Source organism: Gallinula chloropus (assembly GCF_964237585.1).
Source record: "Gallinula chloropus genome assembly, chromosome: 2".
NCBI classification, from domain to species: Eukaryota; Metazoa; Chordata; class Aves; order Gruiformes; family Rallidae; genus Gallinula; species Gallinula chloropus.
The window spans coordinates 137,185,383-137,209,496 of record NC_140086.1 but is presented as its reverse complement, the minus strand read 5'-3'; the positions used below and the strand labels follow the sequence as shown (position 1 = coordinate 137,209,496).

General features: G+C 40.9%; 1 protein-coding gene across 1 annotated transcript in view; it reads left to right on the top strand.

The window, feature by feature from the left end:
- DYNC1I1 (dynein cytoplasmic 1 intermediate chain 1) overlaps positions 1-24,114 on the top strand; it is a gene marked incomplete at its 3' end in the record, with an annotated part of 189,441 nt that overhangs the window by 28,289 nt on the left and 137,038 nt on the right. The window contains exons 5-6 of the mRNA XM_084260489.1: positions 10,955-11,014; positions 14,953-15,068. Of these exons, the coding sequence (XP_084116615.1) occupies positions 10,955-11,014; positions 14,953-15,068 (176 nt within the window). The remainder of the gene's footprint in view (positions 1-10,954; positions 11,015-14,952; positions 15,069-24,114) is intronic.

The window sequence follows — 24,114 nt, the reverse complement described above, 5'->3', positions numbered from 1 at the left end:
TATTTACTCATTTTTGTACAGCTATTAGCTTTATAACACAACATCTGAACGCACACGAGGCTTGTATTAATCCTGCATGGCTCCATGTCTCTCAAACACAAACATTTTTTGTTTCTCACATATACAATCAAAGGAAAGAGCATCTGGGCAGCAAGTGGGTCAGACTGTGTCATTATTGTATTTACCCTTTTACAGTTTTGTATTTAATCTTGCTCACTGTCAGTCAAGTCAAAAAAGGGTATATCTTGTTATGCTACATATATATGTTCTTGCCATATAGTGTTTAAAATCAGAAAGAGTGTTTGATCTCTCATGAGTACATCTAAATGTCACCAAAGTCTTTAGGTTCTGTGCTTTTTAGGCTTTCTGCCTGAAAAATCAGACTTGGCAACTCAGCTTTTATTTTCACTGTTTTATTTTTAAACAGCTCCTTACCTAGTACAGTAATATAACACATTACCAAGCTGAGGAAAGGGTATCAGAATGCCATTCTCACTTCTAAATGTCTGCTTTGTTGTTTAATTAGAGAGATAAAGAGAGAAAAAGAAGGAGGTAGATCCTGGTCTCTATTTCATTTATATGGGAAGGTTGGATTATTGCACTAGATTGCCTTTGCAGTCCATGCAGCATATTTCCTATCTTCTCTTCAGCTACAGAAAACATCTCTTGTAGACATTAACAAAGCCCTGTTTCTGTAAGATCTGCTAAAACCAGTGCTAGCATAACCGTATCGCCTAGGGCTTAGCCACTTTATCATTAACTAAATGCCTTTGACAGGTTCTGTGCGATGATGCTGTTTCATCGCGGCGGCGGCTCAGCTTTGCATTACCAGCATTTCATTGTGTTACTGTGTTCACAAATGAGAGGGATCCTTCTTCAGATGTGACCAGTACAAGTGGGCCTCTGTTGTGTTGCCTCAGGAGCAGCAGCCGTAACTGTTACTAGTAGCAGATTATTATTTTTTTATGGTGTTTTTTTTTAAAGATCACTTTAGATGTACAAAATGGCTTTTCAATGGCTATGTTATTGGCATGTGTGTTTCATAAACGGGCTGAGCCAAAGGGAAGCACGGAACAACATAAAGACTCTAAAGGAGCTACATGAAAGACCAAGGGAAAATGATTACTTTACGGCAACCTTCACTTGAATGGTGCTTTATTCAGCAAGAGGAGGATTGTAACCCCAGGGACAGTTGGGTAGTGCAGACATTAGTCTTTTGCAGTGGAGAGTCAAGAGAAGGGTTTGCTTGGTGACTAGAGGCAAACAGGATAAACCTGTGGGATGCTGGTGTTGCCACTGTGTTTTGGTGGTCAGGGTTTGGCATGAGGTGGTTGTGATTACACGGTAAGGCAGAAACAGACACCCCAGCTGTTAAATTTTTCCCCACATAATTTACCGTGACACCATCATCGGGATCTCTCGGCACACATGTTGTATCTTAGAGTTTCCAACAGTGTTGGAGGCCAAGTTGTGCCTTAAGCCTCCTTGAACTGAATGGTGCTGGCATCTGTGAAGCAGTGATGACAATGTTGGCCTCCTCCCCTTGCCTGGGGGAACCCTGACTGCCTCAGCTATCTTTGCTTTTTAAAGTGATGCTGCACATCTCTCATGCTTCCCACTCCCATCCCATTTACAGGACAGCAACAGGGCTGGCAGGCCTTCTTTGCATGGAGCATAGGCTCCTCAATATGAGCAGCTGCACTGAGCTGCTTGCACGCCTCATGGCTTGTCCTGCATCAGTTAGTGTCAAAGGCTGGAGAAAGACAGCGTTCTTCCAGTCTTTTCCCTCCTTTTGTGCCTGCACAAGAACCACAGTCCTTCTCCTTTATGTTGAATGTATACTTAGCCCATGGTATCTGAAGCCTCTCTCTGCCAATTTTGGGTTTGGTTTTTTTTTTTTAGCCTATAAACATAAGCAGACACCTTAGGGACTGATATTTGGCAGTTGCTTTCAAGTGTCTGTATATATGACCTAGAAAGTAGGGAGTGTTTTTCAGTGCGTGCCAATTACCAAGTCAGAATGGTCTGTATTAATTAGAATCATCTGCAATCCTTTTAGCATGTGAGCCTGTGGCATCATTAAGGATTTTCATGCTTTCATTCCTGAAGGATAGATAGAGTTCAGCCCTCCAGATCTTTGATTATTTTTCTCATTAACAGGCATCTCCATGCTATAAATTAAAGGAGAAGGAAAGATTGCCATTCCCAGGTTGCTTCATAAAATGCTTTAGAAACCTGAGCCCCAGCTGCACCCAGAAGAAAATAATATTAATGTATAAAGCCCCACTTAACCATTTGGGTTATCAGCCCAGCTGTAGTTACTTCTCTGTAGATATTTCCAGGCATATCATGCATATATTTAGCCAGACAGCCAGATGATTTTAGGGACTAAAACACTAATCCTCTTAAAACAAAACAACTTACTTGCTAAGGCCAGCTCGGCTTAAACACTTCTCTTGTGCAGAATTTCATCTTGATTTAATTAAATTGTGTGAGATCACCTCCTATGTTAAACTGTTTAAGGTAGTTAAACTGGTACAACTTGTGCATGTGGACCTTTTCTCCTTCGCTAACCTATTGAGAAGCCCCTCAGAAAATCCACATTTGCAACATAACTTTTAATCTGGAAAAATAAAAAGGGGTTCTGAGTAGCTATTTCAGCAGCTGTTTCTTTATGAATTTTCTTCAAATCCAGAAGATGTGACTTGCTGCTACTGGAAAGATACTGGTAAATCCCCAGATCCAGTTTCTTTTTTTTTTCAAGGAGTTTCTGACCAATCTAAACATCCCATATTACAACATTTTGATTTTCCTGTTAAAAGGATTCAGAAATTCTAGTTGTACTTATTTACTTTCATAATTCAAAATCAGAATAAAATTTCTGAGCTGATCTATTAATAGACAATTGGGTCATGAGAAATTTTGACTATTCATGTTAGAAATTTTGACATTTTGATAACTCTCATAACATGAGCTCCTGTTTCAACCTACTTGTAGCAAAAACCTCATCCCCTTCTGGAATGATTTTGCTATTTCTGTTCATACACATAGGTATGGGAACCACCAGCTCTTCTTTCAGCTGGATTTTAGCACTGAAGCAGAAGTGAAAAGTTGCTGAAATCTTTCACCTTTTTCTTCAGTTGAATAATACCAGACCTAAAAATTGTAGGTTCCTCTTGCTTCCTGTTACTTCTTTGACTCCTCTGAAAGACTATGGGTTGTCCTTCCTATATTTGTCTAATAAATATAACTTTGTTTTTTATGCAACTGTATCCAAAGCCCCTTGAAGTTTATGAGCAAACTTCCCTCACATGCCAACCTGCAGCCTCTGGATCAAAGTGCCCAGACGTGAGTACTGCAGTTCCTTTAGAGCATGCACAGGAGCTGGTAACATATTAAACATCTCCTACCAAGTTCTTTCTTTACATTTGTGATGGTTTGTGTTCTGTTTTGTCACGTAGACTTACTCTTGGTATAAAACCCCATGATTAAAATACTGTTTTAGAAAAGAATTTTCTGGGTTTGCTGCAAGAACAAAACAACTTGTGCCTTCACCCCCTGAACATATGTGGGGGGTTTTTATTAATGCACTTTCAAAATGACTGTTGATGCTAACCAGCACTTATGGTAAATCTGCCTCAGTTCATAGGCTCAGCAGAAGCTTCTAACTATTTGACCCTCTGTCCTCACAGATCCAGCTTGCTGCCCACAGTGACCTTCCTGTTAAACGAACATAAATTTGCAGACTAAGATTTCTGCAGCTAAATCATATAAATTGTGAGAACGACAAGGTCTATTTCATGGCCAGGAGACTATACTCTGTAATGTGGCCCTGAATCAAAGGACAGGCTTTTAATATATGAAGTAAGTTCAGCAGATTGGATGAATTTAACTGCTGATTTAATTAGTGGAATTCTGCAAAATGAGAATCAACAAGGTGTTGGTCCTGTTACATGTTCTCACAGCTAAAGGCGTTCCAGAATTGTTCATTCAGATTTAAAAGTCAAGTGCATTTTGAGAAACAGTAAGTATGTTGAGCAGCATAGCCTTGATTTTAAAAGAATTTTGAAATATACTTTTTAAACATTATTTGTCCATGATTTTTTTATTAAATATACCTTAAAAAAAAGAAAAAAGAAAAAAGAATATTTTAAACTCATGCCCTTCTGAGAAGGGCTGCTATGGTTGCTAGGCAGCTGAAGGATAGAGCTCTGCTCTCAGGGAGGTCATAGTTGCTCTTTTTACTGGGGAAGACTGGAAGTCAGAGGTGTCAGCCTGCTTGGAAGTGCAAATGCAAACGCAAGTCCCTGGCTGTGCTCCAATGGTGGTGCCAAACTCCCTGCTCACTGAATGTTTTATGGCATTGCATTTTACGATGAGCAGCCCAGCTCCGAGCACAAGAACCTGCGGTGAAGTCGGACTGTGCTGCTCTGTGAGCAGAAGTGAGCGGCTTGTTGAGATGCACAAATCCTTGCTCACTGCTGATAGCCATCTTGCTTATAATGTGCTTCAGAAAACAAACAGCACAAGGAAGGTACCTTTCTTTTTGCCAATCCTTTCAGAGTGGAACAGATCCGCACAACAGAGCGCAGATGGCAGCAGAACAGTGGCTTAAACCATCTATTGAGGCAAGCGGTACTTTTCCAACTCTGAGTAGCAGCTTTGATTCTCCTTTTTCTTGATATATTTTGTTTTGGAGACACAATTTACATGGACGACAAATATCAGAAAGTGAAAACTATACTGGAGAAAATTAAAATTATAAAAGCCTAGAATGAAAGGAATAAACCAAACCAGTTCACCTATACACGTGCACATATATGTATATAAATTAGCATCTGCAGGAACTTCTCACCACAGTTTCCTAGTTCAGATTTTCTAATTAATCAAGAGTAAAGCAAGAGCTTTGGAGAAACTGACACAACAAAGTGGGTAGGACTCTTTAAAATTTTATGTCTAAGTTAATTATGCAGCCTGAAATTCATTCTGGCAACATACAGACCTTCAAGAAGTTGAGATAAATGGTATAGTACATTTTGAACTTGCAAACAATACTGGATGGTTACTTGGTGACAATATTTAGTATCATACTGATAAAAAAGGGCATTTAAATCCTGACATTCTTTGCAATTTGAGGCTTTTTTGTTCACTTTTTTTTTTTTTAAACATGTGTTTTGAGTCTCTGGAAGGACGGAGGCTCCACAAACTCCCTGGCCAGCCTGTTCCAGTGTTGACTACCCTCACGGTAAAGAAGGCTTTTCTTGTGTTTAAGTGGAATTTCATTTTTTCAGTTTGTGTCCATTGCCTCTTGTCCTGTCACTGGGCACTACCAAGCAGAGCCTGGCTCCTTCTTCTTTATTCACCCTCCCAAGTCATCCACCCAAGTTATTTGGGCTGTTATTTGTGATTCTTTGTGGACGGTGGCCTCTAAAACCTCCTCATGGTTGGGTGCTTGGAACTGTTGCATGGAGCAGTCTCCTGTCTTTCTGTTGTACGCAGAGAGGCCATAGTGACGTTTCATTGCTGGAACACCTCATTTAAGATGACTGAATATAGTGTAAATACCCCTGTAATGTCAAGAACCCCTATTCATATCATTTTAGAAGCACTACTGTGGTAACAAAGCTGCTTTGAGACACCACAAGCTTTATGTGACTCCATATGCTGTGGGTGAATCCCTCTTTCATTTCTGGTCTCTCTGCTTCAGTTTAGTAACAACCAATGCTCTGCTTAATGGGATTGGCCTTTGACCTCTGGAAAACTCAGCACAGCTTAATCTGCGGTGTCATGGCACACTCCTTCACAGTATTTTAGGGTTAGAAGGGCGTAACTATTTCCACACAACAGGTCATTTTAGGACGTTGCTGTAGCTGCAAGGGAAGATGCTGGGTTTGGAACCTGTCAGATCAAATGGTGTTTCATCAAGGACATATGGATCTCTCAGTTCAGCAGATAACCTCGGGACTCAGTACACTGTCGGTGCGGGTTTCTCCTGGTCTGGAAAGCACAACAGCTCATGGTAATAGGAGATGCCAGAATATGCTGTTTGCTTTCCTCCAGTTCTGCTTGAAGGTGTGCTTTGCAATGCTGAAAAGGGATTTCTGCCTTGCCAGAGGCCCCTGGGGAGAGCAGCCTTCGCTGTTATTTCTGGGAGTAGCCTTTTTCGAAAGCTTGGCTTTTCAGGCCTGGCTGCTCTTGACCTGGGAAAGAAGAGTGGGGGCAGAAAAGAAGTCATGCAGAACACATGTTCTGCAGCATCAGCAGCAGATGAGGGAGGATTTGATTTTAGCTTCAGGGAAGCAGAGTCAGAATGAAGCTGCCAGCATGTTTCACACTGGTTGAATGTAAAGTGTTGGATTGGGGCACTTACCAAAGCCAAGTTGTACTGCAGTCTGACTATGATTCCAGATATTAAATTTCATTTTATGATGGTGATTTAATATGTATAAGTATTGGCACTGATACTTTGAGTGTTTCATATACTATCACTGAGGCCAGACACCAGAGTTGCTTAAATCAGCTGAGAAGTTCTCATGGATTCCAGACAGTTTTAGATGACAGACTCCGTGCTTCATTAATGCATTCTGAGGTTGGGAACTTTCCAAAAGAGTTCAAATATTTTATTTTATTTTTAGTTTGTTTATTTTAGTCTTTTCCACATTTTCAAAGCTACATAATTGACATTATGCAATTAGAATAAAATCTTCTGGAAGTCAGGTTCCACGAAGCATTGTACCAGATGGCAGAGTGTGTGGTTTTTCCACAGTAATAGTAATACAGAAAAAGAAATGGTTCTGTTCAAATTCCTTTCACCTCCAACCTTAAATTTTGCAGTGGTCTCTATGCTCTTAAAATCATGCCCTGAGTATCTCCCTAATGCTTTGGACATGAATTCAGAATAGAAAAATGTAACAAGTTGCTTTACCATCCAATCATTTGGTAAATGCTTGACATCTGGGTCTCTTCCTGTTGGTTTGCTTCTGCAGGTTATTCCCCTACTGATCAGAGAAAAAGAAGATGCATTGTATCAAAATTACCTGGTACTTTTTCAGTACTAAGAGCTGGAACAGTACCAGCTTTAATGCTGTCCTAAATGTGAGAGAAAAAAAATAGACAATTGAATTCATAACACAGAGCAAATAGAGAATACTAAAATATGCCTATCTAAAGGAAGAGACTGAGAGCAGATCAGTTAAAAGAGAGGTAATAACACTTGTACCTTGTCCACTTTGTGCAAGACCTGAAAGCCCTCATTCCCTTCATGCTGCTTTAGAACAATCTGTTATTTGGTAATAGTTACAGCTTTTTATCCTACATTCAGACAAGGGCAGCTGTTGTGCATCAAATGTGTAAAAGGTAGATTGATAGCAGGGCTATGTTCGTTGCTATGTGGGAGACTTATACAGCAACCAGCCTTGAAAAAATGTTGGATAGTTCTGAAGAAGGTGCTGTCTGTGCCGTCTGGGTGGTGGGAATGGCCTGATGTGGCTTAGTCCTGCTCATGGTTCTCAATGCTCAAAGAGTTTCCAGGGTTCTTTCCCATGCTGTGTGCACTTGCAGGAGGTGGCTCAGCTCAGATGTTTGCAGTAGATTTATGGAAGGACTGGACGGTGCAAGGGACCACTACTTTCCCATAGTAGATCTATTGCTGAAGTCTCTTTTTCCTATTAAAATGTTGTGGTAAAATGTTTTATATCTTTTCTACATAGACCTGTGCCAAAATTCACCAAAAGCATTTAGGAGGAATTTCACCAATTTGAGCTTTCTGAAAGGGTCCAGAGTGGAAGCACTTTCACCCAAGTGCTGACCTACTGGCCAAGCAGTTCTCCTGAGCCATGCACTTGTCTTTGGGCTCTGTAATGTTACTACCACTTCCCTTGTCTTTGGGTGACTGGAAGTCCCAAAGCTAATTTCAGTTTTCTTTTAAGAAAAGGAAAGAAAAAAGAGGAATGGCACCTAATCCTTGTCTTCATGAAGAAAGTGCTGGATAAAGAACTAAAACACTACATTTGAAAAAGATTTGCACTGCTTTTTTTCACTGAGACACAATGCCATTCCCCAGTCCCCACTGAGAACCGTCCACAGGAGAACAAGCATAATTGTGATGTTCATCTAAATGTTCAAGGATCGTCATACGCTATGTCTGCTCATCACAAACATACTTGGTTTAATTTCTTAGTCTGGATGACAGTACAGGCTATTCAACATCTTCTTTAAGTTGCTAATCCTCAAAGAATTATTCTTTCTTTATTGTTTATTTCTTTTTCAATGTTATTGCCATGGCAACTGGCTAAAGTGCAGGTCCAGATTACATCTTTACTGTTCACTCCCTTTCGTTTTGATCTGCAGACATTCTTCAGGTGGCAGGAAAAGGCAAAGGACAAATCAATATTGTACCTTGAAACATCTAGTCACTCCCAGTGCTCTCCAGCCTCCACTATGTGAGTGTAGCCACTTGCATTCTGTGTCTCCTAGGGCAAGAGACTTGAAACCTTAAGGTCTGCTACCTGCAGCCTTGTTTTCTGCGATAACATTGCTCAGCCGAGCTTGAGAGAACAACACAACAGATTGCTTCCATGTCTATTTTTCAAGCCTTTGCAAGTAGTAACACAATGATGCAGAGTGAACAATTACCATTTGGAGCACAAATCTAGGAAATGTTTTGCAGATGCACTCAAACTGTTGAAAACAGGTGTAATCAGGAGTGGGAGAACTGCTGTTAGAAGTCCATGTCACTGTCAAGAATGGTGAAGTCTTTATGTCCGAGTCCAGAAAATTAAGTACTTAAGGGAAGAACATGTCTGCACCACATGTATGGTCTGCCTATAACAAATGATACCCCAAACCACAGGTGTTGCTGTGCTCATATTTTGGGGACTTGAGTTCTGCCCTGAGCGTGTGAGATCTCTAAATTTAGTTTAGGCATTCAGCTGAGTGTGAAGTAAATGTGCCCTCTCTTGTACCTTGGTCTGGGTACTTAGAGGTGCAATGTGGGGGCTGATCTTCTTTAGAGACCTGTTGCAAGCTCTTGTTTTAATCAGATGGTAATGGAGTTCTTTCTGATGGAATAGCCTTTATCCCTTGGGAAATTTTGTAGGTTTGAAAGTGGGTGGAAGGGGGAGGCCACAACTGAAATGTGTTATATATCTTTTCTTTTAAGTGTTTGGAAAATCTGGATATGCGTGCATAAGTAGCCCCTAGACAACCATAAGATTAGAAATTGGCATTTACACAGCAAGGCCTGAGATATGCTGCTGACCTTGGTGACATTACAAGAGTCATTTTCACACAGATAGCATTTTTAATGATCTATAATGCATTAGTCATTAATGCCTTTGCCTTACGTCAGGCATTTGGATCGTTATGTCCACTTTCCTTTCCACTGTACTTGAGCTACAGTCAAGTTACAAGGAAAATAAATCTGTTTGTTGTTTTGTCTCTGACCCTTCTGGAATACAGTTTAGTTTTGGAGAAGTCTTTCTCTATCACTGTAAAGACTTTTATGCCAATACACATCACTATGGGTCGTAAGAGGTTAAAGGCAATAAGTGCCTTTCTGCTGCATGGGATGGCACCTTCGTGTTACAATTCTTCATTCTTTGTGTACATACAGGGTGTTCAGATTGATTATCTTTCACTCTGGTATACCAGAGTGCAGTGCCTCCAACCTTGTCTGTCTCTCCAGAGAGTGAGTTAACATTGGTAATAGAATGGGTAAGGTGAACTGTTGCAGAAAGGTTTGTGTAACTTGAGCATGACTGGTGGTTACATGTCTGGTTTTGGCTGAACCTCTTAATACTGTGTTCTCTGTATCCTCAAAATTTATGTTCAGAAGAAATGAGGAGGGTTTTTAATTTTGAGGACTGTTGTTATCCAGTGTGTTTGCATGACTTAATTTTGAGGAGTGCTCTCCTTTGCCTTAGCCTCTTCCAGCGACAACAGTGCACAATCTAGTCTTCATGCTACAGGAAAAGGTGCTCAGGGGCCAAACTTATATTCCTGATTCTGTCAGGAATTCTGGCAGTGGTCTTGCATGTGAGATGTGGCTTCCTGAGGAAGGAAAAATAAAGTGAAATCAAGAGCCAGGGAATGAGTGGGCACTTTTGAAAACATCGGCCTCAATATGTCAACTTTTGTGTTTCTAAATTGGGGGTTTATAAGTATTTCACAGGACTCCATAAAGGCTCTGTGTTTCCAAAGTGCTTTACAGGTGGCAAATTGCACTGCAGTGCAAGGAACAACGTCTTCACTTCTGACTATGCCTCTGGAGCATTCGTATGTTTGGTGACAGCCCCATATGAGAGCAGGCCATTAAGAGACTGCCACGGATCTGATTTCCCCAGGTGTATCATTGCCCTCTTCCCCAGAAATGTTGTTGGGAGGAAAAGAAGAAGAATTTGTTTATTTCTCCGAGGTGGCCCCAGAGTATGTCAGAGCTGGTGTCAGCGTGTCATTTGTTGGCATATGCCCTTTGTGATGTTCATGCCTGGAGCATTGTTACACAGGATGACTTATCGTCAGGCTCAGGAGTGTGTGAAGAGCTCGGCTCTTCAGTGGAGGTCATGCAAGCACTCAGTCTACCTTACCATAAAAACATGATTACAATAAATTGTGCCTGTAGATTTTAGAGATTATTGTGAATGCACCAGCCATAGTTAAAGAGTTAGAAATCTTGAAGGAAAACAAAAATGTTTCATTAACCAGTATCAGAAGGGAGACCCAGCTTATTCGCTTTGTTTATCAATAATATATAAGTTTAATAAGTTGCCTGCCCTGTCACAGTTTGACATACCAACCTTGTTTGACATGCTGTGGCTTTCCCTCGCACCTGGAGACTGAATGTACTACTTAGAGCATGTAACTAATGAGATGGGGTTTATGTTCATCCTTTCAGTTAATTCTGTGTGTTCTTTTTTCCCCTCCCTTTGTGCTGCACGGCTGGTTACCACCCTAGGACCTTGCAATGGGACACAGACCCCTCAGTGCTGCAGCTCCAGTCTGACTCTGAACTTGGGTATATGTCAGCTCTTTTTGTTATTTGTTTATCTTTCTTTGCAAGAATTATGTTGAAAATGCTTCCCAGTTGAGCTGGTTTTATGTGGTTTTCATTTGCTTTGTTGACTTGAAAAGTCCATAAATTAAGTTTCCTTTTTTAAGTTTCATTAATAAGAAGCTTCAGCAAAGCTGTCTTTGTGGAAAAAACCAACTATTTAAAGAAGCTCGTGGAAAGATAAGCTGCTATTTCTGTTGCCTGAAACACAATAGTAATAACTATTTCATTAGAGATGAAATGTTATTATTGTGGCACTTTTCTGTGCATGTACGGTTCCGTTGGTCTTATTTGTACCTCTTGGTTCAGAATTTTCTCTCTGAATCTTTTGCAAGGTACTTTTTTCCCTCCTTCCTGTCTGCTATAGTTACGCTGTTTCCACCTGCATTACCAATTTCCCCCTTTTCCTTAGGAGCTGTATATGTGCTTATAACTGCATTAAATAGGATCACAGTCCAAGAGTAATTGTCATCTTAGTTGAGTTCAAGCCAATCAAACTTTTCTAAATTGTACTAGAGCTGCAATTACTGTTTTTCACGTTGGGATGAAACTTCTCTACCCCAAGTACCTGAAAAAAAGTAGTTAATTTACATAATTTAGAAATGCCCACCTGCAAAGTTACTTAAGATAAACTGTTCTGTTAAAAAGTCCCTCAAGTTCTTCAGAACTGGAGTCACAGGCAAAACCAAATCTTTATGTTGAAGAAATTGCTCTGCCTGTGAACTTACAGGCTTGCCTGTCTGAGTCTCCAGGCAAGCATTTTATGCTTTTACTAGTTCATATGAAATTAATTCACTATTCTATAAGAAAACCAACTATTTCTGTTTAATTACTGATAGACAGTGCTCCTAACTGCAGTCAGGGAGGGCTATTCACCAGAAAAGATCAGGAGTGGAAAGTATCCTGAGAGCTTTCTAAACATGTTTTCTCCACATCCAGAACTGCTAGGAATGTTTGTGATTTCCACCTGAGTATGGCTTCAAATTGATACAACTTAAAACTTCTACAACTTCACCTGAACTACCAAAAGATAGAGGGTTTTTAGTTGTTTTAATAATCAGAAACATTTTATAAAGGTCTCAGCTGTCCTTTCCAAGAAGTTTGGATTAAAAGTTCCTCAAAGGAAGGAACTTTTAATCGTTAAAGGAAGGAAGGTTCTGCAAGGCAAGTTTCTTTATTTGACTTGCAAAAAGATAATCCTGTGTATAGCCACAAGACTTCAATCTTTATGAGTGGTCTGCAGAGACAGAAAAGAAGCACACCAAAGAGTAAATCCACAGGTATACTCTGTAAGGGAAGCCCTGCCAGAAAGAAAATTACCATCAAAACCAATGGTGAGCTGGAGAGAGGAACAAACTTTCCTCTGATGTCACAAGACTAGATGGAAAACCAGAACAAAAAGCAAAAGTAATCCTGAAGTCAGCAATTACATGATGCATGCAGCAAAACGTCTTTTTTCTGGCACCCACAGACAATTTTAACGCGTGGACTTTAGTTACTGACATCTCCTAGGCAGTTTTGAAAGGAGTCCTCCAAAGCTTACATGCTCTTTAAGAAGAGTAGCCAGCAAATGGCAAACTATAAGAATTATAATGAAAAATGGGTATGGGAAAGCAATGGGCAGTTCCATGCTGCCCTAAAAAGAGCTCTAGACTATAACATTACAGTCATTACATTGGGTAGAGTCTGGATACTGCAAGGAGGCTTTAGTTGTCCCAAGTGCTTGAGACTAAGGGCTGGGCCAACTTTTAGTTAGCCAAACCCCATTACAGATTGCTTAACAGGGGCAAAAAAGAATTAGGAGACCACATTCTTTAGGATGAAGGGAGACTCACCCTGTCTTCACCAGTAATTTCCAGGATGCAGGTGACACTAGACATTTGTACAGGTATCAGAAATTCCCAAACTAGAAATATTTTAGGCAGGAAAAAAAATAAGGACACAGTCTGTGAGCACAGTACTCTGGGGTGTAGCTCCCTTCGTGGTTAGCAGTCTACAAAGAGGCTAACCCAATTAGCAATTAAATCCAGCTCTCCATTAGGATCAATGTACCCCATCCTCAGGCAGTTGAGGAGATATGGAGTGACCTCATGCAAAACTCTTGTTAGAGTTACGTGAGGTTCTAATTAGGCCCAGATTAGGCACATAATTACTTAGAGATTATACTTAACCAAGACCACAGTCAAGAAACTGTTTCAATACAGAAGCTTTAAGAATCTCAGTAAATGGAACCAGTATCCTGGGGCAGCAGAGGACTGGTTGCATAGGAAAGTCTATCTGACCAAGTAGGTAAGAGATTTCACATCTGGTGCTGAAGGAGGGAAAAGCACATGAGATTTTGCTGGGGTGGGATACGCTTATTAAAGCTTGAATTCACAAACAAGAGCTCTGTTAAAGCAGCTACAAAACTAACACCAATAGATTTTTTGTTAGTGGAAGCATATCACAAGCTGTAGCTTTTCTGCCCCCATGCAGGATTTCACACAATTGTAGCTGTTGTTCATATCAGCAGAGTCACAGATGGTGTAAGGAGGGGGACTTGTTAAGTTTTCCTCTTTGAAAAGAAGAAAGACTCAGAGCTGTAACAACTATTTCTGCTTTAGTGGTTTGTTATGTGATACGGCTGATTCATACTAATTACCTGCTGAATGTAATTGCATTCAGCTTAATAACAACTCAGCCAGTAAGACAGATTGGAAAAATACATAGCTGATGTAGCATGAACCAGCTGAAGAGTCCAGTGTCATCCCATGATGACGATTTCCTTTTGAGACTCCTGTTTCCTTTCAGATCAATCTTAACTGAATACCTAAACCTTTGTAAATTAATTAGATCAAAACCCCTTTGACCCCTGTTCTTCTGACAATCTGGGAAACAGAGAGGATATGGATCATATGTATGAGTTTTCTGCTTGTCCAAATTGCTCTCTCTAATGATGTGGCAGTTTAGAAACTGCCATTAGTTTATTTCCCATAAGTATGTAAGCTTGCCTGCCCTTGTTGCTGTAGGCAGCTAGATTTATTTAGTTGATTTGTTTACTATGTGCATATTCTTTTCTCTGCAGAAAGGTGCCATTTTTTTCCAGTAAAACATTTGGAAGTAAATATCTATTTATTCTTCTTTCCCTACAGTCAAATAATATTCAGGAAATAAATTGATTATTTTCCCTCACTGTTGAGTGAGCTCTGCATGACTAAAAGTGCTCACAATCATATTCAGGTGCCTCTCCTCTTTCTCCCTTACCCACCTACAGTTAGTTGGTCTTACTGTTTTACTTAATATGGTTTAAAGTTAAGGAAGTAGTAGAAGGTAGCTATACCTACCCTCTTCTAGCCGTATCTCAGAACTCTCCCTCAGCTCTTGCATTAGGGCTCTACTAATCATAAACCAACCTCAATTCCACTACTAATGACACCTGTGAAAAGGAGAATCTCCATCATTATGGAAATTACCCACCTTGCTAATTAAAGGTTCTGTTACTGCTCTCAGATAAGTATCTGCCAGTCCTAACCTAGCCTGGTTTATACCCACTGTGCCTCATATCTCAGGCTGAGGATTGACTCTTTTGGGTAGGCAGAACAGTACAGTTGTGGTGGTATGAAAAAGAATTCTTTTGCATGTTGTGAGGTGCAGAAGCAGGTTTTCTTCCTCCCATTTACAGTCCCTTGCAGCCCCATGATCTAGGGGTTCAGTAACTGCACTTTATTATGGCATGTGGTTCCCAGGTTAACTTTTTTCATTGCAATTAGGTGCTTCTCATGCGTAGTGTGTTGTACTTCATCTTAGAAAAAAAAAAAGAAGTATTTTTTTTATCCTGTTCTTAAACAAGTAAATGCTCTTGTTCCTGCTGTTGATTTATGCTTAATGTGACTAACTTTTTGTTGTAATGTATTCCATCTTAGACGCAGACTGCACAAACTAGGGGTATCAAAGATTACCCAGGTTGATTTCTTACCTCGGGAGGTGGTATCATACTCCAAGGAGACGCAGACACCTCTTGCCACACATCAATCTGAAGGTAAGATTTTAATTTTTTTTAAAAGCTATTTTCATATAAGTATTTGAGTAACAGTTAAGGAATGCAAGGAAAATAATAGTAATTCATAATATTGCAGCTTATCACGTATTTTCTGAAAGCCAGGTATTGTTTATGTGATTAATGGCTGCTCTGGTAAGAATAATTATAATAATGACTTTAAATTCAGGTGGAACCAAACAACTGCTGCCTAACAATGGGTTCTGCGTAGATAGCAGTTTAATGGGAACAGATTTCCAAATAAATCATTATAAATATAATTAAAAATAATTCCTTATTCCACTTTTCTTGCTTTTTCAAGGAAATTATTTGTTCCGTGCTTCGTAAAGAGCCAGCAATGAAAAGCTGCCCTCCGATTGGTCAGTGTAATTGTGTCCCCCTTCAGTAGATGAATCTTAGGAGGAGTTACAGTTTAGCTCCATGTGCTGAAAAATGATATTTAGATACTTCAATGTGTATGGTCTTGCTTTCACTCTGCTGACAGATGTATCTGCACTCACAGAGCTGTTTGTTAGCTTTTTGGCTTTCCTGTTGATAAGTAAGAATGTGAAGTAGTTAGTAAGAGAGTGCTGGTCTACCTGTTCCTTAGACTACACACTTGCTAGTGTTGTACTGCAGAGCACTGATTGTAGGTCGATTGAAACCATGTAAACTGCATGTAGAACTTCTACATTAGACTGCTCTAATTTACATCCTATTACAAAGCAGATAGAAGAAGAAAAAGTGAAGAGAGTTTTGGCTGTAATTGTTGTTGTTAACAATTAGGGATTGAGAAAAGTTGACCAACTGCGTGTTTTCCTGCAGCATATGGTGTAGAACTTCACCAGGTTCCATACAGAAGAAGATTCAAGTAGGGCACAAAAGGTGTGCGAGTAAACCTATCTAAATATAAGTTACTGTCAGAGAAGATACAGTGATAAACACAGCCAGCTTGCCTTCTGCAACTGGGTTACCAGGTTGGCCTTTAAGAAATGAAAACTGCTGCACTAGATACTCATATTCTACTTTCCAAACCACAAGTTTACCCACGTCGCCTGTTGTCTGAAGTAATGCCTTCAAACAGACAATCCTGTTGCTTGGATGCTGCTTCTTGAGCAGCATGTCTTGACAGCTTTGTCTCAGAAGCCTCCCTAGTTCAATCCAGCTCGTCTCTGTCTCTCTGAGGGCTGCTGAAGCCTCTGGAAGATGTGGTTGCCCACACCAGTAGGTGCTCAACCCTGAAGTCCTTGTGAGATAGGATGGAGAGAGTGCTCTTTCTCTCTGACACAGGGCCTTTATCCAGCACAAGAGCTTATGGATGCAGGGAGCTGAATACGTGGCTTTTGATGTGTTTACCTCTCCGACCTGCAAGTCCAGCACTCATTTAGCTGACATGCCTTTCTGAACAGGACAACCTCTTTTGAGGAAGTAATTTCTTCCAACAAGCTCTTCCAAGGAGCTCTTCAACTATTACAAAATCCTTTTCTTGAGTAGGAAAAAGGAATAGTTCCTAGACTTCAAGGTAAAAAAAACCCACAAGCCCAACCCACAAACCAACAGCGTTCTGCTGTGGAGCCTGGAAGTCAGAACAGCAAGCACAGAGGGCCACAGGTTCTCCCAACAAAGAGGAAGCTCTTGCTCCTCACTTTTATGAAAGATAAATGTGAACATAAAAATTGATAGGCTTTCAACTGCCTGGGCACAACCTGTGATGGAGAAGGTCAAATGGCAACAAGTGGTTTTGGCAACTGGATTTTATTATCTTTCACATTCTCTGTGTCATCACAGTCAAGGAAAACAGCATCAACAAAAGGGAAGTGTTAATATGTAAACCCAGAGGTAATATCACCCGATCACTTCCCTCAGATGCATGTGGGGAGAGAAAGTTTAATTTATATTTCCTTTCTAATCTGCTGCTAGGGAATTCTCTGCACATAACTTGTCTGTAAATATGGCTCTGTCAGTAAAGGAGAGCTGGGAAGCTTTGGTTTTTCCACTGAAATGGTATTTAACTGGAAACTCTCTATGGGGTAAATAAGGTCTGTGATTTTGGACTCCCAGGTCTGATGGAAATGGCTTCTCAGGTTTTCAATCTCCCAATCCTCTTTATGAATGCTGAACCTTTCACACTGTCACTCTAAACATGAACAGCACCAGGGAATTCCTTGGGAGAACAGTTTTGAGGAGAAGTCTCTATGCTGTTCCTATGCATTCCTGTGATAAAATATAGCCGTTATCTTTTCAATAGTTCAGCCATTGCTATGGTTATGTGCTTGGTTATTCAGTATCTGAAGCCTCAGAGCTTAAGAAAAGAAAAAAAAGGAACCCCTTATTTACTTAGATGAGTCTGACTTCAGCTCTCAGAATTCCCTCTTTTGCTGCCTGTCTTGGACACTGGAAATGTTGAAATGTGGAGATTGTTGCACACTAGCTTCTGCTTTGGAAGAGAGCTAATGAAGGGTACAGCTGGATGGAAAGATCTTTCCTGTACAAGTAAGCCACCAAAAGAGGTCTTTGAGTCCGTTCAAAGTTCTGCAGCTTTTTTAAGATGTCATTACCAGGTTTTCTGCACATTGATTCTCTGGAAAGAAATAAACTGTAAGGTACCTTAGACCTCCTGCTGCTCTGGAGCTCGTTGTAGGCCTCTGTGGTAACAGGTATTCCCCATGAAACCTTATAAAATCAAAAGAGGAAAGTTTCATTGTGATTAAGCGTATCTGGCCAGAGTGCCAGATGCTGTGAGCACAGAAGTTGCGGCTTGTCAGCTGCTAATTTTAGAAGAAATAATGTGGCATTATTTTTTACTGTATAAAAACAGATTAACTCTTCTTTTCAGAGCAGGTAATTTGCTTATTCCAGAGGAATAATGACATGTCATTTCACCCACCCACTCTATTATTTAGGGAGATGTGTATATGCATCATTCAACCCTTTGATCACAAATACCTAATTCTTTTTCTTTATTTAGGTCACAGTAAGCTTCAGACTTTTCTTTTCCTCCTTGTAGGATGACTTAAAAAACAGCCAGATCTTGGCTCTGGAACCTGAAGGGGGGATAAAAGGGAACTTTTCCCCTCCTCCTTCTATAATTGGTCTTGAATTTAGGTATTCACAGGCAGTGAGAGACATTTCACTTGTTCTGCTTTTTCCGCTCTGGAGTTGATTAAGACCTAGGCTATGCCAAATGTTTTCTGAGAGGTACCTAGGACACATTTCTTCCCTGTGTAGTGACTCTCACGTTGCCCCAGAATGGCAGCCCCATGTAACCTTCAATGGTTGGACCCTCCGAAGTGCCAGGGAGCTGCCCGTTGCTGAAGGCATCCCTAGGAGACAGCAGCAACAGAAAAGCCGTGGCCAGACCTCTGCCCAGGATTAATTCCTCGCTGCCACATGGCAGTGGAAGGAGGTCTGGATGTCTACCTGCAAGCTCCCTTTTCAGATAGGACAACAGCCTGAGGTTCAAGCTGTGCTGGGTGCCCCCCTCAGCTCCAGCTTACTGTTAGCCTGCTCTCTAATGAGCCAGGTCCTATGTAGTTTGCCTGTTTCTCGTCTTCAACAGGTGGTTGTTCATGTGGGGAAAGCAAATGTATTCCCACACTCACCTCATGAGCAAGATCACCTCATCGTACATCACAGATGTTTGCCCAGTTCAGGCCTGTGCACCATCACTTTATCTGATGTATTCAAATAATGGGGATATTTTGCCTATTAGGAAAAGAGGAAAAATAAGTTCTCTGCTCCATTTGGAAGCAGACTGGAATAAGTGGCAAAATAGAGGTGAAACTCCAGAGTCTAGATTGGGTTTTGTGTCTCTTGTCTAATTACGTGAACTTTAAAAGTTACACTTTTTTAAAGTACTGAGGGAGGCGAGGGGAGTTCTGCTCACAGTCTAAGGCCCATGAGACAGGCACATGAGTTTGAGTATCTGTGTGTCATACCAAATGCTACCATTGTAGGGTGAAGCAAAACTCTGGGTGCAATGACTGACTGCATTGACCAGTTCTTTGCTGACTAGCTTGGTAGCAGAGCACTTCATCCAGTCGTATTGATGTAGGTTTCTTATTACTCAGTACACTGAGTAAAAGTGTCATTCACTGATGCTGTGTGAGGGCTGTGTCCTACTTAGACGTTTGGTAATCAGAGAGTTACCTGTGACTAGGATTGACAAGCCCCAATGCTGTGCAAAACAAATCAGGCCTCTGGAATTGCCATTATAAAATCCATAGGTAACGTTATTTTTACCCTGATTGTCAGGGGCTGAGACTGAGGAACTCTGGCTTTGCTGGTCCCATAAGACAGCATGTGTCAGACCTCCAGTGCAGCAAATCTGCAGCAGGCTGGCTGTGCCTTCATGTGCTTGAGTGCAGCTCAGCTCCAGCCTTGTGAATGCATGCTCGTCTTAAGAAAAGCCAGTCCCAGAGCTTGGCAAGATCATACTTGAGCTTTCCAATGCCCAATCTGTCCAGAGCTCAGGGATCAGATGCTGGGTTAAGTTAAAGCGCTTACTTTGGCTTTTCCCTTCCAGAGAATCTTAGAGCTCAGCTCCTGTCTGGAAAGGACAAGTTTGGACCCAAGAGTAGCTTTGAACCCCTTGTTTAATGGGATATGCAGATAAATGTTTGTGCACTGCCATGCGTGCAACATATATGTCAGGATACGTGAAAATATGTGTGAAGAAAAGGCATTGCCCATAACTGGGGTGGAGGTGGGGAGGGGAAGCAGAGGCCCTCTGCTGTAAACAAAATACAGTGCTGGAAAGCAAAGAGCAACTGGAATAGAAATCACTACTAAGACGAAGAGACAACCTAAATATAAATCAGTGTTAAAGCAGAAGTTCTGTTTTTAGAGAGACAGAATCTTAGTGTTAGTACTGATGGACACTAATTTTGTAAGCAATATTATGGTCTATCCTAGGCAGTATCATGTACCAGTGCATGTTTTTAGTTAGCTATTCAAATCTAGTTTGCCTTTTCTCCTCAAACCTCAGTCCGTCAGAGTCATACTGTGGATCTCAGTAGCTGACATAAACACCCAAATTCAAGACTGCTTTGTTTGATTACATCAACAAAGCTTATTTTGTACTGTTGTACCAGACTGTACAAGATTGAATGAGGCAAGAACGGAGCAGAGCAAAGACTCGAGGCATTGCGCTGTACAAAAGTGTCTCAGTAATTCCCCTTCACGCCCGTCACAACTGCATCCTCTTTTCTGAATAACAAGATTTCAAAGATGGAATTTTTGAAATTATTTTTTAATTTAAATTGGGCATAAAAATCTTTGAAAGGCATTCGGGCAGCTCCCTCTCGTGGTGAAGTGACGAAGCGACACGTCGTGCCGAAGGGATGCTGGAGGTGAGGGAGGGATGCTGGTGTGAGCGCCAGAAAAATGCTCGTCTCCTCTTTCTCTGAGGCAAGAATTATATTTAACAGAAGATGTTTGTTGAACGACTGAAAAGCTGTATGAGTGTAAGTGGCAAAAAAAGAAGTGTGAGAGGAGAACAAGCTATTAAGCTATTATATAAAAAGTTGGGGGGGAAGATGTAAAAATGAAGCCTTAAAAATTAATTTATAGGTATTATGACAAAAATCCAGAGGGATAATACACTAGTGAAATCAGATGCAATCCTTTGTTCTTGATGTATAATCAGTAAAGTACAATTTGTTTAAAATACATTTTCTGTAAGACAGCCATATCAGGCAGGTACCATGTGTGATGGGTCTGTGTTCCACTCCTAACACTCCAGACATTAGGTGTGTACTGCTAAAGGCTCTCTTCTATCAGCCAGCTCGTGATGATTTTGTGTAGTGTAGAATTAGGATAAGGGCCTGGCTTTGGAAAACGTGTTTCTGTGAGTTTTGTTGTGCAGAATAATGTATTTGACACTGACGAGAGTTTCTTCTGGGAAGAAGAATGAAGAGGCTCTAGTTTGTGGTCACACACGGTTTGTAGGTTTGTGAACAGGAGTGGATAAGAAATATCTCATTTCCTTAAATATGGCATGCATAGGCTAAACCAGGATTTCTGTGAGGCAATCCCACTCCATTTCTAAAGGGTGGCATGTTACATCTACAGTCTACTGGTATACTTATTGGTGATCATGGCTGCATTCCCTGTCTCTCCTCCCATGTCCTCTCTAAAGACTTCTGAAGAAGAGTTTTTCTTGTACTCAAGATGGTTTTCAGATAGTTTTGAGCAGAGAGGCCTCTTAGTGCCTAACTGTTTGAACGGGCAGATCTGGGAATTCATTAAGCATCTCTGGGAATTATCCACTAAGAACTGATTTAACAGAGAGAAGATTGGATCTGGTCATGCACAGTAGGAGGTCTGAGGAAGGAAAACTCTTTATGCATCTTAGACTTCACCCTCGATCATTTCATCACGTGGGGACAGACTAATTTGATTCACTGCACAATCTTAAAGTCCTGAAAAGGACTTCTGAAGACCAGGCCCACAAACACAGGAGTTCGCTGCTCCAAAGTGGCTCAGGCCATCTGCAGCCCCTGGTTTCTCTTGCATAAGGCAAATAAAAGCCCAGGACGCACATCTAATAATTCTGTACAAGGCTGGGAATAGAACAACAGGCTTGTCATGGCTGAGTCTGTACCTTCTCTAAACCATTCAGGCTCCAGAAGATAGGAAACAAAACAGGAAGGTTAACTGCCTTTCTCAGTGAAGGGAGGAACCAGTTTTGAGGTTGTGGCATCCTTGGAGAGGATTGTGCAACTGTGCACGGAAGGAATACTGCTTCAGAGCCTTTGCAGACAGCATGGAGAGGGAACATGTTCTACCTCCCTTCCTTGACCGTTGTCCTTGATTGTAACAGATGATCCTTGCTCTGTGCCTTTAATCAAGTGGATCCCATCCTCCACCCAAGAGATGGGAGGCCACTCTATCCTAGAGTAAAGCAAAAAATATCGTAGACAGGTCCCTTGTGCAGAATCCAACCTGTTCCATTAGTTGCAGTGGGAAATGAGTAATTGAATGAGATCCTGGTACATCTGGTGTCACATGGTGGGAAAACAAGAGCTCTGATGTTAGCAGCCGTGACCTCAAACTCCTTTAACTAGCTGCAAGCCAGCTCACAGTGCCTTTGACCCATCTTTGTGTCCTGACATCTGAAACTAGCAGTGATCCATGAATTCAGAGAGAAGCCCCGTAACACCTGTATGCAAATTGAATCCTTTGTTGGCTGGAAATGAAAAACCTTCCTCAAAGACTTTCTTTCCTCTCTGGAAAAGATCCTGGCCATGTTTTACACATGAACAACTGCTGTATTGAGCTTATTTGTTATGTGTTCCCCTCAAGCAATCAAATACTTCTAAAGTTATTTGCAAATATATGTCTATCAGTATGTTACAACTGAGCTTTAACATGAGAACAGAAGGAAACTATCCCATAATGAACAGCATGATGATTTCCCTAGTTGATAGTCAGTGAAAAGACAGTGGCCAGTTTTTCTCTCATTTGCTATTTTCACGTGTTCCTAGTTCTCTACCACACATATCATTTCAGTAGTATTTGAATATACTGTGAATTAACAACATGTTGTATGTATTACAATGCTGAAATTGGAAATTATAGGTAGGAATATAAAAAGGGGAAAGTTGGGTTAACAGTGCTTCCATCAGAACAATGAAGACATAGCTTTTTGTTTTCTTCAGAAACAAAGTATGCTTTTTCCTACCATCCCTGTAATTCCTCCCTTAGTCTAATGGATGATGCCCATTCAGCATACACAAGAAAACTAATACCCAGCACCTTCTATTGCTTGTTTAGAGACCTTTGGCAAACCCTGGCTTTGTAACATGGACCAATCTCCACTGGAATTAAAGACAAGATTAAGAAAAATGTGCATTGCAGAAGTAGCAGTTATTAATCCTTGGTGCTCCAATTAGCACTTAATCTTTCTAATCCCATAAGTAGATACAAAATCAGTGCTGAAATAGACACAGGCCATAATGTGGAAAGCCCTTCATTAGTAGTGTTAAAAAGATGTACAGAAAAATAACCACTACTGTTGCTTCTCAATTTGTTTCTTGGCAGTTGTGACTCAAAGGAAAAAGATTCACGTGCCAAAATCCCCTTCTCTGTTTTAACCCATGCTACTAATGTACTGGGTCAAAAATTATGCAGCTGAAAATTCTCCTGTTCACCACCTCTCTATCTTCAATTCTATAGTGGAGCCACAGCTTAAGAAGCTGGCCAATTGTGCCCCTCTATAGTTTCCTTTAATTGGCTCATTTCCATAGGAGAGGCCACCTGCCTTGGATGGAGTGTCAGCTGCCTGCCCTCAGACTAACTGGAGAGGGAGCCAAGTGGCTGGATTAGGTGGGATGAAGAGGGTTTGCCACACGCCAGGGTCATTACTGGCCTTGAGGATGAATGGGGAGGAACCCCAAGCTGGGTCTTTGTTCACAGACTGTATCTTCATAGCCTGAACCCACCACCTGGGCAGAGCCCTCTAATGGCAACCCTGGACCCCTCTTCTCTCTCCCCAGAGCTGCTCCCAAGGTCCTGTAAAGCCATGTTATATTTATTATAGTGACAAATTACAGATCTCATTTGAAGTATTTGAGAATCCCTCCCTCAAAATTAGTAGTAGCTGGATCCTTTCCAGAGAACCCTTTTGCTCGCTCACACACACACTCTCAAGAGTTACTATGAAAACTGAAGAAAGGATCTGGATGAAGAAACTTTTAATGAAATGGATCTGTCAGTGAAGTAAAAGTCTCAGCATGAATTCCCACTGGCCACTATTAATAGAAGATGGAATTCTCTTTTGCTGCAATACAATAGACTGTCTCCACAAATAATGTCACTTTTCAACCAGACTCTGGCTGCTACTTGCCCATCGATCTTATTTTAAATAAACTTAGCATAAATTCATTCTGAGCTGCAATTAATTTACATGTATGTGCTAGCTATAAACCTCTATGCCAGTGCTTGGTCTTCCTGCAAGTTAATGCCCTTATTATTGGCCCACAGGAAGTGGGAGCATAATCATTATTTTTCCAAAATGTGTGGCTCTCAGGCCATGAAGCTTCACACT